Genomic DNA, 16119 nt, shown 5'->3' on the forward strand with positions numbered 1-16119 from the left:
TAGTGTGCATGATTTTGAGTTCACCAGAGCTCTTGGTCTCCTGTCTTTCCCAACAGTTTGTATTGCTGTTGGTTACCAAGGGGGTGGGGGGTGGGAGGGCAGCAGGAGCTCTACACAGTGTGGCACAGCAGTGAAGCCAAGCCAATGCACCCAACCCTGTGCCTACAACCACCCACACAGCCCCACCAGCTGCTACTGCACTCAATCCCCTGGCTGAGGTAAAGCCCAGACGAAACACTCACAAAAAGTGGGAAGAAGCTAATGCTAGCACAACTGCTGTCCTCCAAATAATGTGTTCCAGCCCTTAATCTGCAAGTGTTTTGAGCAATTGTCTGGAAGTACATGCCTCCATTAATTTGAGACAATTTGATAAGAAGATAAATTGTAGTCCAAACAATTTCCTGAATTTTTTTCACGCAGGCAAGCAACCCTCCATCTCAATTAGATCTCAAAGCAGACATGCAACAATCACATGGAAGTCCCAGAGACAGAGAACAGAGTGAGTTTCAGTAAAAGAGGTGTTTATTGCTTTGCTAGTGATTTGTGGTACAATATGCTGATGTCACTATTGTGTATGCATATGTTTTGAAAACGTCTTCTTTCAAATGACTGTTTTACTCATCACTTTTGGCTATGTAGGTGAAAGTGTTAGCAGTGATACCTCCATTGGATACAATAATGAAGTAGATATCACATTAGCTCCTTGGCAAACATGTGAAGAAAACCCTGATGTCAATATCCCAGCTGATATTTGTGTTGATCCTGATGCATGCCAGTGGTTGCATCTGAGTCCTTCAGGTGTCACAAATTTAACAGGTATGTATGTTCAAGGAAGTGTGTTGTGTATATGTGTGGTGGTTTGTATAACACACACACACACCCCACATATACGTACACCCACGTATGGTTTCTTGAGTTGATAATAAGTTAGACTTCATAAAATGTGCAGTTTTAGAAGGCCAAACTCTTTGGAGCAGGAATTTGTGTGGCAGAAGGTAAGTTATATATACTAATGAAAAGTGTACTGGGGTATTAGGGTTTCTGTAATAGCACTCTTTCGCTCTATGAATCAGTTTGAGAAATTACTGCCCTTATGCAAAATGTGTATAGGCAAAGGGAGATATTATACATGCTTATTCCTTCCATGCACATTGAAGTTGGTATTTTCCCCCACCCCACCCATCTTTGCTGAATTTCTCAGTACCCTATTTAGGGGCTCATCCCAGTCCTCCTCTCCCAGATACTTGGTGGGAAGCAAGCCCAAGAAGGTTCCTACCTGTTCCGTATTATCAAATTAATGAGTATTTTTTAAAAGATCTATCAAAAGGTTTCATGGACCAAAGTTCCAACTTTGAAAAGATTTTGCTTGACGGAAGACAAAAACAGATTTCAAAAATGTATAAACTACAACTAGAATGGGAGATGAAATGGTGAAATCAGAAATGATAAAATGTGCTAAATATTTAGGACATAATATAGAAATGAATGGGAAAAGTTGTGGAAAGCAGGCATGAAATTCACTGCTTGCCGTGCTTTAAAAGAGAAATATATGAAAATGATGTTTACATTGTATTTAACACCTAATAAACTATCTAAAATGTATAAGATGTTTTCTAATAACTGCTGGAAGTGTAAACAAGCAGACGGTTCTTTTTTCATATGTGGTGGACTTGTAAAAAAGGTAGGGTATTTTGGGAAATAATATATAATGAGATAAAAAAGATGTTTAAAAAACCTGAAGCTTTTCTGCTAGGGATTATATGGATAGAAATTCCAAAAAGGATGGTTAAGTTGTTTATGAATTTAACCAAAGCAGCTATTATTTAACCAAATTCTATGCTCAGAATTGGAAAGACAAAGAAGTTCCCACTAAAGAAAAATGGATAAGTAAAATAATGGACTATGCTGAATCAGCAAAGCTAACAGCTAAAATAAGAGAATTTAATGATGACTCTTTTTTAAAGAATGGAAGCCTTTTTTGGATTATTTGAAGAAATTTTACAATATGAAGAACCTGCAGCCAGGTTTCGAACTATGAGCAACAGAAAGAATTAAGATTATTATGTTATGATTATGATAAAATAGAGTGATGATAGCTTGCAGCAAAGGGGTGGGGAGAATAACATAACAGAAAATGGGTTAGTTAGGAAATAGAAAATAGAAAAGTTTTTTATAATGTGTATTGGAATTTTATTTGTATTTTTTAAAAAAACTTGATAAAAATATTATAAAAAGATGGTTCCTACCTGGAAGAAGAAAATAAGGGAAGCCACATTCCCACCCATAGGATCAGGCCATTAGGAACTGCTTAGACTACCAAAGAGGAAATTATGAGGAAGGTTCAGAAACATAATGTTTCAGGGTAGTAATAGGATCCATGGTGGTGAGGAGATCTAAGGTGCTGAGATCTGGCATAAGAGTCTTGTTGTGATGATTTGCTCATGCATCTCATGCATGAGTGAAGGATTTTCTCTCAACTCCAGAACAGGATCCTGTGTACACCTGCCACACCTTACTCAAGATACCTAGGGTGGCAGATAGATAGATAGATAGATAGATAGATAGATAGATAGATGTTTATTCGGCATTTGCGCCCATCTTACAATACAAAACAGAACAAACAAAAGAGAATCAAATAAAACAACGGCACCGTACAAGCCGCAAATAAAAACACAACTCACAAGGACCAATATTAACATTTCCATAAAAGCATATCTCAGAGAAATTTTAAAGTTAAAATTTAAGCATAAAACTAAAATCAGTGACTAATTTCGTTTTGGAAAACATATTTATAATTTCATTAATCAGCTAACATCCCATTTCGTCTCTTATATGAAATAACGGCTGTTAGGAATCTAGCAACCTGTAGGGTTATGTAAGGGTCCACATCTTGTAGAACCCAAGCAAGACGTAGGTTACCTAGGGTGGCAGTATTCATGGCAGATGCCACCATGGGTACACCACGCTCCGTAGTGGCAGGTGTCATGGCACTCAGTACCTTATTGCTTAAACAGTGGTAAGCAGACTTCTTCCCTAATCATCACCTCCATACTGTTTTTCCATGGATCAATGCTCTTCGATGAAGAAACATTCAAAGACATTCTTCTTGACTCTAAAGATAAAAGAAAAGTTCTCGTAACCCAACAGGAGGAACGGTGCTTCTCTGACAAATCAGTCATTTTGTCACTACAGGTAGCAAGGCAGACTGAAGGAACACAAGCCAATACAAACCTCAAACAAGCCACATTTTTCTCCAAAAGGTCAACAGGGAAACAAGTTCAACATCTCCGCCCCTCCCAAGAACCCCCCAAGACACAAATGATGTCATCAGCAATCAAGTCGGGAAGTTGCCTAAAAGCATTCATACATGTACATATTTGGCAGCACTCAGTGATGGCTCAGTGGGTCCTACAGTTACTGCATAGAATTTATCAGTCACCCTCAAGCTCAGTTCATCCCATCACTACTCTCTTCATCCCCAGCCAAATGCCAGATTGTGGGGGAATGTGTCCAGCATCTCATCAATATGGCAGCAATAGAGCCAGTACCTGAAGAAGAACACTTCTTAGGCACCTGAGTTTGTTCTTGGTATGAGCTATCGTGTGCATGCACACTTCTTCAGATACACTGCAGAGAGAACTTGCTGCAAGACAGACCCAAAAAAGAAAATAACAGAACACCACTAGTCATCACATACAGCTCCCAAGTTAAAACAGTACAACGCATCATCAGAGATCTACAACCTCTCCTAGACAATGACAGTTCTCTTTCTCAAGCTCTGGGAGGAAGACCCTTCATCGCCTACAAACAGCCACCCAATCTCAAACAGCTCCTCACCCACAATAATACAAAAACAGGACTCAACATGGACACTGGTACCAGAGCCTGCAATAAACCCAGATGCCAACTTTGCTGCCACATAAACCCGGATAACACCATTACTGGTCCCAACAACATCAAACACACCATCTCAGGACTATTTAATTGCTCATCTTCCAACATTGTGTATGCAATCAAATGCCAACAGTGCCCTTCAGCTCTCTATATTGGACAAACAGGCCAAACCCTACGCCAAAGGATAAATGGACATAAATCTGATATCTGGAATCACAAGACAGAGAAACCAGTAGGAGAACACTTCAATCTCCCAGGACATTCTATAAAAGATCTCAAAGTAGCTGTCTTAATACAAAGAAATTTCAGAAATAGACTGGAAAGAGAAGTGGCTGAATTGCAACTAATCACCAAACTTAAAACCACGGAGAAACCTGGTTTGAACAAAGACATTGGATTCTTATCTCATTATACATAACAAAGCTATCTTTAGCCATCTCACCCCTTGCCTTTCCCTGCAAGACTAATTGCAGCCGTTTAGAGGTTTTCCACACTTATCAGCCGATCACCCATTCCCACCACCCTTCTGAGTAATACCCCTCCCCACTCCCCCACTATATTTAAGGATCTGGTGACTTCCGTTTCAGTGTATCTGAAGAAGTGTGCATGCACACGAAAGCTCATACCAAGAACAAACTCAGTTGGTCTCTAAGGTGCTACTGGAAAGAATTTCCTATTTTGTTTCGACTGAAACAGAAGAAACTGTATTGGATATGTTGCTTTTGTAGCACTAGAGGGTGCTGAATACCCACTAATTCCAAGTCTTTAGGTTGTAAGCCTAAAGGCAAGGTCTGTCTACAGTTCATTTTTGTAAGCTGCTATGGGAGACAATTTGGCCAAGAACCAGAGTGAAAAAATGTTTTAAATAGATAAGTAAGCAAGTCTGAGAAATTTTCTGACAAATGAGTGTATCAGTAGAAAAACAAGGTGTTCTGTTCTTCAAGATTTCCTGTGCTTTTTGTTCTACTAAGTGTCTTGTTGGTAGCTGTGATGAAGTCAGTTTTATTGCCCCTTGCTATCTGTGTGGCTTTTGATTTTTTCTAGAATAACATTAATTTTGTGTTAGACTTAGAAATATAAGTGTTGTTGTGAGTGAAAATATACTGCTAAATAGATGTGTGCCTCTTGAGAACAAATTGTATTGTGTTAATCACTTTGCTTTTGAGCGAACAAGTCATGTTAAATAGTATATGTGCTGAAAATTATTAAAGGCTGAAATTATTATAGGCTGAAAATGGAAAGTTGGAGTCATCTGTGCCAAACCTTCAATACAATACCTCTGGTTGTGAACGGGATCCATTCTTGGGCTGGATCCCGAGGTTTTTGCAACCCAAGGAGAAGCGGTAGACCTCTTCACCTCTCAGTCAATATATCTAATATTTATTATTTATTTATTACATGTATTACATGTACTTTTTTCTTCCATGGAACTCAATGTGGTGTATATTTTTCTCCTTCCTATTTCACCCTCACAACCCTGTGAGGTAGGTTAGGCTAATAGATGGTGACTGGTCCAAGGTCACCCAGTGAGCTTCATGGGTGAGATTCGAACCCTGGTCTCCCAGGTCCAACACTCATAACCATTAGGCACACTGGCTCTCTATATCCACCAGAAATGTATATCTGTTTCCAGATGCTGTTTGTTTGTTTGTTTGTTTGTTTGTTTGTTTGTTTATAATGTTGATTTTTATTAGTTTTTCAGTTATAATAATCCAATAATAGCCTCATTATAACAATGCCAAATTATAATACAATTCCTAATACAAATCATTCAGATACCAAAATATATAATTTAGGTGGCCCCCTGCATGCTAGAATTGATGGTTCAGTGATTTACTTTGTTTCTGCGTTCCAAAATCTTACTGATTTCAATCACATTCCCATCATAATAGTAATCCCTTATACAACAGCTGCAATATTTATAACTTCTATTCGTGTTGACACATTAAGTAATTTATAAGACAACAAGTGAAGATCTCATACTGTATCATTGTTCTTCCTATGTGTGTGACATTTATTCTGCCCATGATGTTTCTTCCTGTCCTTGTATCTCCATCTTTCCCTGGTTGTTGCTGCAATCCATCATGCCTTGAGCAGAGCTGATATCCCAATGTTGTTCCAGAAATTTCTCCCTTACTCAATCCCTTCCAGATTCCATACTCACAAAATGATAATTAACACAGTCCCATTTAATTTTTCCCTCAGTCAGTCCCATGCTTCTTCGTTTTGCAACTTTAGCAATAACCGCAAAAGTCACTCTATCCCAGTCCGTAACCTGTTTTCACCATTTTTCCTCCCAGCCTAGGGAGAATAGTGATTTGTTATACTGCCAGTGCCCTTGGCAAGTTTCCAGACTCCTTTCATTCCTCCGTTCAGCAGAAGATAAATAGCACATACCTTTCAGATTCCATACTCACAAAGTGATAATTAGCACAGTCCAATTAAATTAAATTCCCAGTCCTTTTAATGTTAATTCAGTTTTTTTGTTTTTTTGCCCACACAGTTCCATTTAATGTTGTATTCCATATCTGCAATCCAGTTTCCTCTTTCTTCACTTGCTCTTTATAGAAATTGATTTAACATTCTAGGGAGGGTTGCCAAATCATAAATGTAAAAAAGAAAACTTTATATAAAGAAGCTGTAGGCTCCCCTCCCCGCACACTGTCTTTTATGCTGAATGTAGTCTTCTTTCAAATTCAAACCTTAATGACCTTGTAGCTGCTTCAATTCCGCAGTTTATGATCTCATCTCTTCTACCACGTGTCTGTACATTAGTCCAAATTAAACTAATTAGCAGAAGAACCTCTGCTTCTTAATGGCGGGTAGGAGGGTTATCAACAGGCGGAGTGCTTTTGCACTCAGAGCCTCCCTGCCTCCCACTTTCCATGCCAGAGTGAGAGCCAGGTACCAAGACGAACTGCGAGTGAAGGCTGTTCCCCCTGACCCTGGGGGGAACTTGCAAGGAGAATTACCCGCAATCATCCTTGTTTTTTCTTCACCAACAATCTCTCACTGTCATGGGAGCTGTCTCCTTTAAGCCAATGGAACCGGAAGCCTAAGTGTGAGAGCCAGTGTGGTGTAGTGGTTAAGAGTGGTAGATTTGTAATCTGGTGAACCGGGTTCACGTCTCCGCTCCTCCACATGCAGCTGTTGGGTGACCTTGGTCTAGTCACACTTCTCTGAAGTCTCTCAGCCCCACTCACCTCACAGAGTGTTTGTTGTGGGGGAGGAAGAGAAAGGAGAATGTGAGCCGCTTTGAGAGTCCTTCGGGTAATGATAAAGTGGGATATCAAATCCAAACTCTTCTTCTTCTTCTAAGTATTTATTTATCTGGAGTATTTATTCCCACCACTACCCCAAAAAGCAACCTGCAAATGCCTGTGATTTCCAGCATTCCATCCCACATTAGCATAAGCAGGAAAAGAGCTAATGCTTTCTTTTTAAAGCTATTTTAAAATGCTTGCAGGAGGCTAATGTGCAGTTTCTTCCTAAAGAACTGTATGGAGAAAAATATGGTTGCCCCATGTGCCTGGTAGTAGTAGGATCTGGAGAGGAGTAAAGCAGCTACAGCCTTTTGGGTACACACATGCTTGCTCATTGTTGCTTAAGCCATAGTTTGACTTAGTGTTACATGTGAATCAGGCCACTGGGCATCCAGCCTGCAGTGGCAAAGATCCTGTGTAGGAAGTGGGATGTTTTTATTCACACTGAGATGCACCAGCCCTCCTGTACAAAAGTCCTCCTTTTAGGACACACGTGGGTATTTTGCTAGTAATTAATAACAAGTAATTTTCTCTTCTAGACAGCAGTGAGTTTCTTGCTGATGATTGCAGTATAATTGCTGGTGGGAATCTTATAGGCTGGCATCCTGATTCTGCTGCTGTGTTATGGCGAAGAATATTGGGAATTCTTGGAGATGTGAACAGTATCCAGTGTCCTAAAATACATGCCAGGATTTTTGAGTATCTCTTTGCGCTATGGTACAAATTAGCAAAGGTAAGGTTTGTTACTATAGACTTTGTCTAATAGAGTTATTAGACTAAGGTGAGATGGTAAAATAAATAGAACAGGAAACACGTTAACTGTTTAATCTGTTGACTCAGCTAGTTTGGTAAAGAAAAAGCGTTTTATATGTGTTGTATATGTATTATAACACTGTGACACCAGATGGCGCTGTAGAGTTCCATTTTTGCCACCACGATTTCTCATACAAAGTTTACAATGCGTTTTTCTGAAACGCTTATTTGATGTGTCTAGATCCAGCCTGTCTAAAATCTTATGAATATTGTATGTTAAATGTTTAAAAGCTTATTTTCAACTACCCATTGAAGCCATAGTGAAGATTTTAATATTAAAACAGATGAATGGTACTGGAATGAAGTGTGCTGTAAATAAAGTTCCAGACTCTACCAACCCTAATTTGTAACCCCTCAAAAATTCAGTAATGTTTCAGTTGTTTTGAGATAGGAAGGAAATTTGTCCAAAAGTTAGCTGTTCAAATTAGTTGGACTACAGTAACAAATTCCATACTAATGAGAAACTGAGATAAGCAAACTCATGATTCAGTGTGCTATATAACCCAGGGCAGCCCCACTATATACCGCAGGAGGTAAGAACATAAGAAGACCCCTAGTGAATGAGACTTGAGGCCTGTCTAGTCCATCATCCTGTTCTCACAGGGGACAACCAAATACTATGGGCATCCTGCAAGCAACCTGATAACTTACTGGGACTTGTTCCAAAGGAAAGGAGAAGCATTACAACAGCCCCTTCAGTTCCCGAACTTCATGCATCACAGATTAGTGATGAGAAAGGGGCTTTCTTTGGTTTGGGATTTTCCAAAACAATCAGAAAAGAAAGTGTGAGATCCTATTTTAAGAGGTTAGGAAGGAAAAACTATTCACTTTAGCTCATCAAGATTGTGTATGTCTTACTATTTATTATTATTATTATTATTATTATTATTATTATTATTATTATTATGTTTGTTTGTTTAGATAAGGGACAATCTTGCTATCAGTCTGGATAACCAGTCCACTCCCTCTCCTCCTACTTTAATTCCTCCACTCAGAATATTTGCATCGTGGTTGTTCAAGGTAAGTTTTTCATGCACCATGGTCTGGACCAATCTCATTTGTATCTTGCTTTTGTTTACCTTCAGTCTTACACTTCCAATCTCCCAAATTGCTTTTTAAACATGGAGGAAAGAATACCCTACTATATTAATTTTGTAGCTACCTTTAATGTACATGTAGCTATACTGACCCTACAAATCTAAACATAACATCAACATAAGCCTTTAAAATTCTTTTGTTTCTGAATGTATGTTGAAACATTTTATTTTATATTCATTAGTTCGGATTTGACCTAAATACAAAAAGTTAATGAGGGCTGCCATTTCAGCGACAGAAGCCTACATGTTACCACTACTCTGTATTAAGGATCTTTGGGTAAATTTCAGGAGTGCACATCACTCTATCTATTCACATTATGGAGAAAGAGGAGACTGTTCCCTTGTGCCCTATTTGAATGATGCCTGAAGTCCTGTAATGAAAGCAGAGTCAGCATCTACAGTAATTTAGTGAATTCTGTGCAACCAGCTTGTGATGTGCAAATTAATTGGTTAATTGGGATGTAAATAAGAATATATTAAGTTGCACGTAAGCTTTAATCTAATTTTTTTTTTAAAAAAGTTTGCTGTTCTGTCCTCAACTTCCCTTCCTTAGTGTTGGTATTTTATTTATAATACAAAATGTTAAATATCAAACCTAATAATGGATTATATGCATTTGTGCTGTTCTCTTCATGGAAAGTTCTTTGATTCAGTGAGGCTTCTATGGATGGAAGGGCAGTTGCCATTTTTGCTGATTCTCTCTCTCCACTGCAGCCACACACTCCAATGTTTTTCCAAAGGGTCCCTCATTCCTTTAGAGCAGTCTTCCAGGAGCTGCAGTGGAGGAAGAATATCTGAAAATTGCAACCCCCACCTTCTATTAGCTGAGGCCTTTGCTGGATCAAAGCTCTTTTGTTTGTGGGTGAGAAATGTTGGGTGCAGCCCTATGCCTTTCTTACTGACGTTAAGTTCCATAAAAGTTCCAAATCATAGAAAACGTAACTTAAAATGTGCCCTTTATCATCTTGAGAAGGATGTCTTGAACAGTTGTCTTAGTTTCATATATTTTAATACAATACTCATGTTCTGATTATTTAGAAGCTGTCTTATTCACAAAACATACTCTGTTATTTTAGGCTACCACCTTATCAGATGAATATAAGGAAGGGAAGCTTCAAGCCTACAAACTGATATGTGCTATGATGGCTAGACGCCAAGATTTTGTGCCAAATCCTGACTACCTGGTGCACTTTTATCTTGTCATGCATATTGGATTAACTAGTAAAGATCAGGTACAAATACTATATTTCTAGTTCTGAAAACTGAATTGCATTAATTCAACATGCTTTCTAAGGTTGGGATCCCGAGCCACAGTATGGCTTGAGACCCTGTGGAAGAACCCCTGGTGGGATTTACCAGTTCTTCCCTTCCCCTCCAACCTACTTCCCCTTTTCTGGGGGTTCCCCCAACCTACCACAGTATGATGGTGCGATGCAGCAAAGAGCTGCAGGGGGAATCTATGCTAGTTGTTTTCTTTTGTTTTGCTGGCACTGTGTATGGGACATTCCTACTGGTGCACGGGGAATTGAGATCCAATCCAGTTTCTCTTTGGTTACTAATGAAAACTGAATTACTTGGAGATTTCCATTAAAAAATGGCTTCTATGTGTCTCTTTCTATTACATGCAGGTCCTGCTATCTGCCCATTCATTATGTGAAAATTCAGTTCTCTGAACATAAAGAATTCTGCCCAAACCTCACTATACACACTGCAGATTCAGATAGCCGAACAGCCAGAGTTTGCCCCCTCCCTCCCTTCCTTATTTGTTTGTGGTTTGTTGGTCAGTGGCAGCCATTTTCATATATATATATATATGAGAGGAAGTGGAAAGAGAGATCAGACAAATCAGTTTTTTCTTTGTCTTTCTTTTGCTGGTTGGCTTATAGCCATTTTAGGAACAAACCATGGTGGGGGAAGGGGAAAAGATCACAAATTAGAAATGTTCCTATAGGAAATAATTGAAATTGTCACCTCATTATGCAAACACTCGCCTTACAAATGATTTCCTGGGAACGCATTGTCTTCGGTAAGTGGGACCTGTGTGTATAGCCATTATTTCACTTTTATTTAGTTCCTGGTGTGAGGTAGATGCTACACTTTTAAATGACAATATTTATGCTCAGGAGGCTTCTCAAACAAGTAAGACAAGGTGAAGGAAAAAAATAGAACTTGGTAATAAGTATAACATGTTAGATAGAAGAGGTTTAATTGTGTAGAAAAGATATGGCTGCAGAACTTCAAGGAAAGCTGCAGGGAAAAAACGAGTTAATAAGATTTGAAGGTGGCATATTGGACAGAGAAAGTAAATCAGTTTCAGGTTTGCCAATGGTAAAGCAGGAAGTGAAAGTAAAGAAAAGAGGACCAAGAGTAAAGGAGCTTCTGCGGAGCACAAAAAAGGAAGAGTTTAAAGAGTTCTACATCAAATTAGAGAGGAAAAGCCAACCAATCAAAAGCAAGGTAGATTAAGACACAAACTGATGCTACTTAAGAAAAGTACTATAGAAAAAGGTATTCCAGCTAATTTCAGTAGGCAGTAGATTTAAAAAATCTTCAATAGTGCAAATTCTAAGTTATAAGCCATATCAGTATTGTTGCACATTGCCACTGCCTTTTTTTAAAAAAAGTTCTCTTTTATACCTCTTGGTGGCAGCCTTGGCTTCAAGTTTTCCAGTTGGTAGCTATGGGATTCTAAGAGCCCATTGCGTTTTTGCTTTTCAGTGGTAAAAACTCAACTGTGTCCAATGCATATATACAGTACTTGCTGTATTTTTATCTAGGTTGGCTAACCTGTGGCCCTCTAGATATTACCTACAACTTCCAGCAACCCTAGCCAGTATGACCAGTGGTTAGAGATGATGGGAGTTGTAGCACAACATCTGGAGGGACAGATGTTAGCCACCTCTGATCTAAATGCTGCATCAGCTGAGGAGCTTCAATAAGCCTCTAGGACCCTCCAGGGTCCTCCCCACTTACGTGCATTTCACTGATGCGTGCGGAGGCCCAGAACATGACCCCTGTGTAAGTGTGGAGTCTCCTGTACATACAAGTAGAAAACATGAAGAAAAACATTTTTTAGAGAAAGACCAGCATCGACTTAGGAGCTTCCAAGACTTATGGAATATTGAGGGCATAAATAAAAGAAAACTATACAAAAACTAATCTCTTACAGGGAAAGGAGACTCCTGGGTTCACACTGAATGCCAAAGATAGGAACTGTTGTCTTGGTTGTTATTGATTCTGCTTTGGCATGACAAATGTTCTGACTAAGCTAAATTCTTGGATTTCTCCATTGTTTTCTGTGGGCAACTCTTGCTTCTGCCCTGTGGGAAGGGACATGCTTCTGTAGGGGGAAACGTTTAGCATACCGTGCGTCTTTATAGGTTGTAAGTCTGTAGGCGTGAACTAGCTTGTTTCAAGAAAAACATTATGCAAGATGTTCTAGAAAGCTTTTCAGTAGCAGGGTAAAAAGATTGTAAATAAATAAACACCATTGTTTAGAAAGCATATGTGGGCTTCTTATTTACATGGGACAGAGAAATTTTCAATGGAATTGCTCCTGAAAAAGAAAGGGTTAAACCTTTCCACTTTGTGCACTCCTAATGCTAACCAGAACCCTGAAGACAGCAAGCCTTCAGAGTGCCATTTTTTCCTTTGCACCTCCTCAAACTGCCCCCTCCCCTAGTCCTCAACAGCACTACAAGGCTCCTGTCCCAGGCTAGGGAATGAGGATAGACTGCAACATTGCATTTCCCACTTGTTCTCTCCACTGATGAGCTTGGTTAACTGAATTATTAAATCTTTAAAGGGCAAAAAATCCTTAAAATATTCTGTTGTCAATAATTTTGGTTTAGCTTCTGACCTATACCTCTCTGATAACTCTTAGTAATTGCAGAATATTCCCTGAAACATGTTGATACTTGCTGTCCTTTGCTTACCCTCAACCTTGCACATCAACCTTAGACACATCAACCATAAGACTACATAAGACCCAGTGGTGGAGGAAGCCGCTGGGCCGCCCAGGGCAGCAAACCCAGTGGCACCCAGGGGCGTGGTTTGCATCATGACGCATGCGCACTGCAGAACAGCGCGCGCCGGCAGCAGGCAGGGCGGGGCGGCCTCGCTCTGCGACTTGCTCGGGCCCTACAGCAGCGCGCATTGCTCCGGCACTGCAGAGCGGCTCGCGGACCCTGGACGGGGCGGCCTCGCTCTGCGGCTTGCTTGGGGCTTGCCGGCGGCGCGTGCCACTCCAGAGCTGCCGGCGGCGGGCGGGCCCTGGACAGGGCAGCTTGCTTGGGGCCCACCGGCAGCACGCGTCCCAGCAGACGGGCCCCAGGGCAGGGCGGCCTCGCTCCACGGCTTGCTCGCAGGCCGCCAAGCAGGTTTGCGAGTGGGCTGTGGGGCGAGGCTGCCTCATTCCACAACTTGCTCGGGGTTTTACCAGGCGGTGGGGCTCGGCTTGGGCATTGCGGGGCGTGCCAAGTGTCACCCCCCCAGGGTGGAACACAAGTCGCCCCACCCCCAATGCCCCCATCTTCCTACGCCACTGATAAGACCGCCCGCATTACACCCCGTTCGAACCCCCATTCTGCCTACTTTCTGTCCCCTTCTGGGTCCAGAAGGTCCCGCACGCCAGCGTTCGTGTGTCAATTGGACGCACGCAAACTAAATTAATTCTTAAAATTAGGACCAGAACCACTGTAATACACTGCCCTCAATTCCCATTTCATGGAGCTGGTCCAGCATGATACCATGGTCCATGGGATCCAAAGCTTCTTTCGGGGAACGGAGGTGCTGGCACGATCCAGCAACATCGCCGCTGCCTCCCCCCACCTCCTGCCGAACGCGGCGGGGGATGGGGGGAAGCAGCAGAAGTGAAGCCTTCGCTCCATAAGGCGCACAGGGATTTTCCCTTCCTTTTTAGGAGGGAAAAGGTGCATCTTATGGAACGTAAAATACGGTACCTTGTCCACATCAGCTGATTGCATAAACTGAAACTAACCCCACAACAAACACATCACCAACTATGACATTGGATACTACCGGGTCATTTCATAATTCATAAACATTTTAATGGATAACAGAGTTTACCAGTAAGATAGTAAAATGTTATCCTCTAAACCAACCAAGACATAAATTATAATTAAGTATTCTAGGGCAATGATTGTAATGGTAAATGCATCCTATAAGTACAAAAGTAGGAGCTACTCCATGCTCACTCTTCGCTACTTAATTCATCATAGTAGCACTATAAACAACCTTCCCTCAAATGTGTTTCCACACTAGACAGATTCAAGAGTTTCCATTTAAACTTTTTATCCACCTTAGCTAGATGCCTGCTTCTCAATCTGGACATCTACGCCCCTGTCCTGAACGCTTGCTACAAGCATTCTTTCTGATAAGTGTCTCTTGTCTACCAGGAGGGCCAGAATTTACTGTTCCATCCCTCTTCCTGCACAATTCTTACTAGAATCTCTCCCTCACTCATTCCCCCACACATGATGCCCCAAAAGGACAGCAACCAAAAAGCCACGTCCATTTTCTGTTGCCATCCTTGTAGCAACTCAGTACAAATAACTCTTCCCTTTCATTCTGCAAATCTGAAGGCGGTAAAATGTGATCTCGTCTTGAATAACAAAAGATAGCCCTCCAATATGATCCAAGTTTCTACATTGCAGTAAATATGAGGTAACTGTGAACACCACCCTACTTTGTGCCTTTAGTAAATTTTCTATATGGTGTGTGGTGTATTTGGCAAAATAATTTTCATCTATATGAATAATTTTTGTCAGTTTGTATACTTGTTAATACTGTATGCAAAAACAACAACAACAACACCCTTGTACCCAGTGATTTATTTTATTTGTTTATTTAATACCCACCCTTCACCACAAGGTCCAACAACATTATTTTAAATGTGGTATAAACAGTTACGTTGTAAAATCATTTATCATTTTGTATTAGAATAATTTTAAATGGGGATCAGTATATGCTGGTTATGTGTGTGAGTGGTGTGTAGTTGTAATAGCTATTTAATACCTCGTTGCGTTCATTTTTATTCCCAACCCGTGTACACTGAGGTACCGTAGTTTATGAAGTAATCTTGACGTACCAAATGACTTTGGAGGAGTCATTTGGTTTGTGCTCCATAATTCTGTCCAGTGGTAACCTCATGCTGGTGAATTGCATGTAAGGGCTTTCTGGACTCCCCCCCCCCCCAATGCAGATTATATGGAGGCTTTGTGATGCTTGGGAAGAATTCATAGCTGATTTTATTTTTATTTTTGCCATTCCTTCATTTACTCTAGCAACAAGCTTTATAGTTAGGAGAATATTCCTATGCAATCATTGTAGTTTTTGGGTTCTGTTTGAGAAATCCCATGCGCTCTTGATCAGATCTAGTACCTTGGGAAATTAAACTGCCAAATTCTGACACCTTGACATCCATGTTGTGCAAATAGCACTTTTCCATATATCCATGTAATGCATTGTTTAATTACAATTTGCAAAAAAAAGTCAAATGTGCTTATGTAGTTCAAAATATTTTTATATAATTGTTTGTAAGGCTCAAGGAAAGAATTGAATCACTTCCAGGGTTTAAAATGACATAAATTCTGCAGTGGAACACTTTCATGTTGGCTTCCTTAGAATTTGCTCCTAACACTGCAGCCTCATGTAATTACTGCTTGTAATTTATACAAGCAAGTTAAGTTAAATGCAGAGGAAATAGCAAATTTTACTTTATAAACCTAAGGTGCCCAACAATGGAGACAGTGTATAGAAAATAGCTAGACTTATTATACAAACTGAGATATGTCAGATAATTTGTCCCACATAATATTTGTTCTTGATAAATCTTTCATCTATATGTTTGGAAGATCTTAATTGTTTTCTTGGGTGTATCATATTTAACAGACTGATTTGCGAGCCATGTTAAATGTTGACATTACTTTGCTACTATGTCTATCATAGAGGGTTTTAAAAATACTTAAGAACGGCAACAAACAGTTTATGAACTCTGTAGCTTGATATGAAGTTGGGAAAGTGGAGAGTAG

At 40.2% G+C, this 16119-nt stretch overlaps 1 protein-coding gene across 3 annotated transcripts in view; it reads left to right on the forward strand.

Annotated features, from left to right (window-relative positions):
• Window positions 1-16119, forward strand: part of RALGAPA2 (Ral GTPase activating protein catalytic subunit alpha 2) — a 175859-nt gene that overhangs the window by 52429 nt on the left and 107311 nt on the right. For all 3 annotated transcript variants that reach the window (XM_033154123.1, XM_033154121.1, XM_033154122.1), the window contains 5 exons: window positions 421-499; window positions 640-816; window positions 7697-7890; window positions 8892-8990; window positions 10144-10299. In XM_033154123.1, coding sequence (XP_033010014.1) covers window positions 421-499; window positions 640-816; window positions 7697-7890; window positions 8892-8990; window positions 10144-10299 — 705 coding nt within the window. The remainder of the gene's footprint in view (window positions 1-420; window positions 500-639; window positions 817-7696; window positions 7891-8891; window positions 8991-10143; window positions 10300-16119) is intronic.

Source organism: Lacerta agilis, chromosome 7 (genome assembly GCF_009819535.1).
Source record: "Lacerta agilis isolate rLacAgi1 chromosome 7, rLacAgi1.pri, whole genome shotgun sequence".
NCBI classification, from domain to species: domain Eukaryota; kingdom Metazoa; phylum Chordata; class Lepidosauria; order Squamata; family Lacertidae; genus Lacerta; species Lacerta agilis.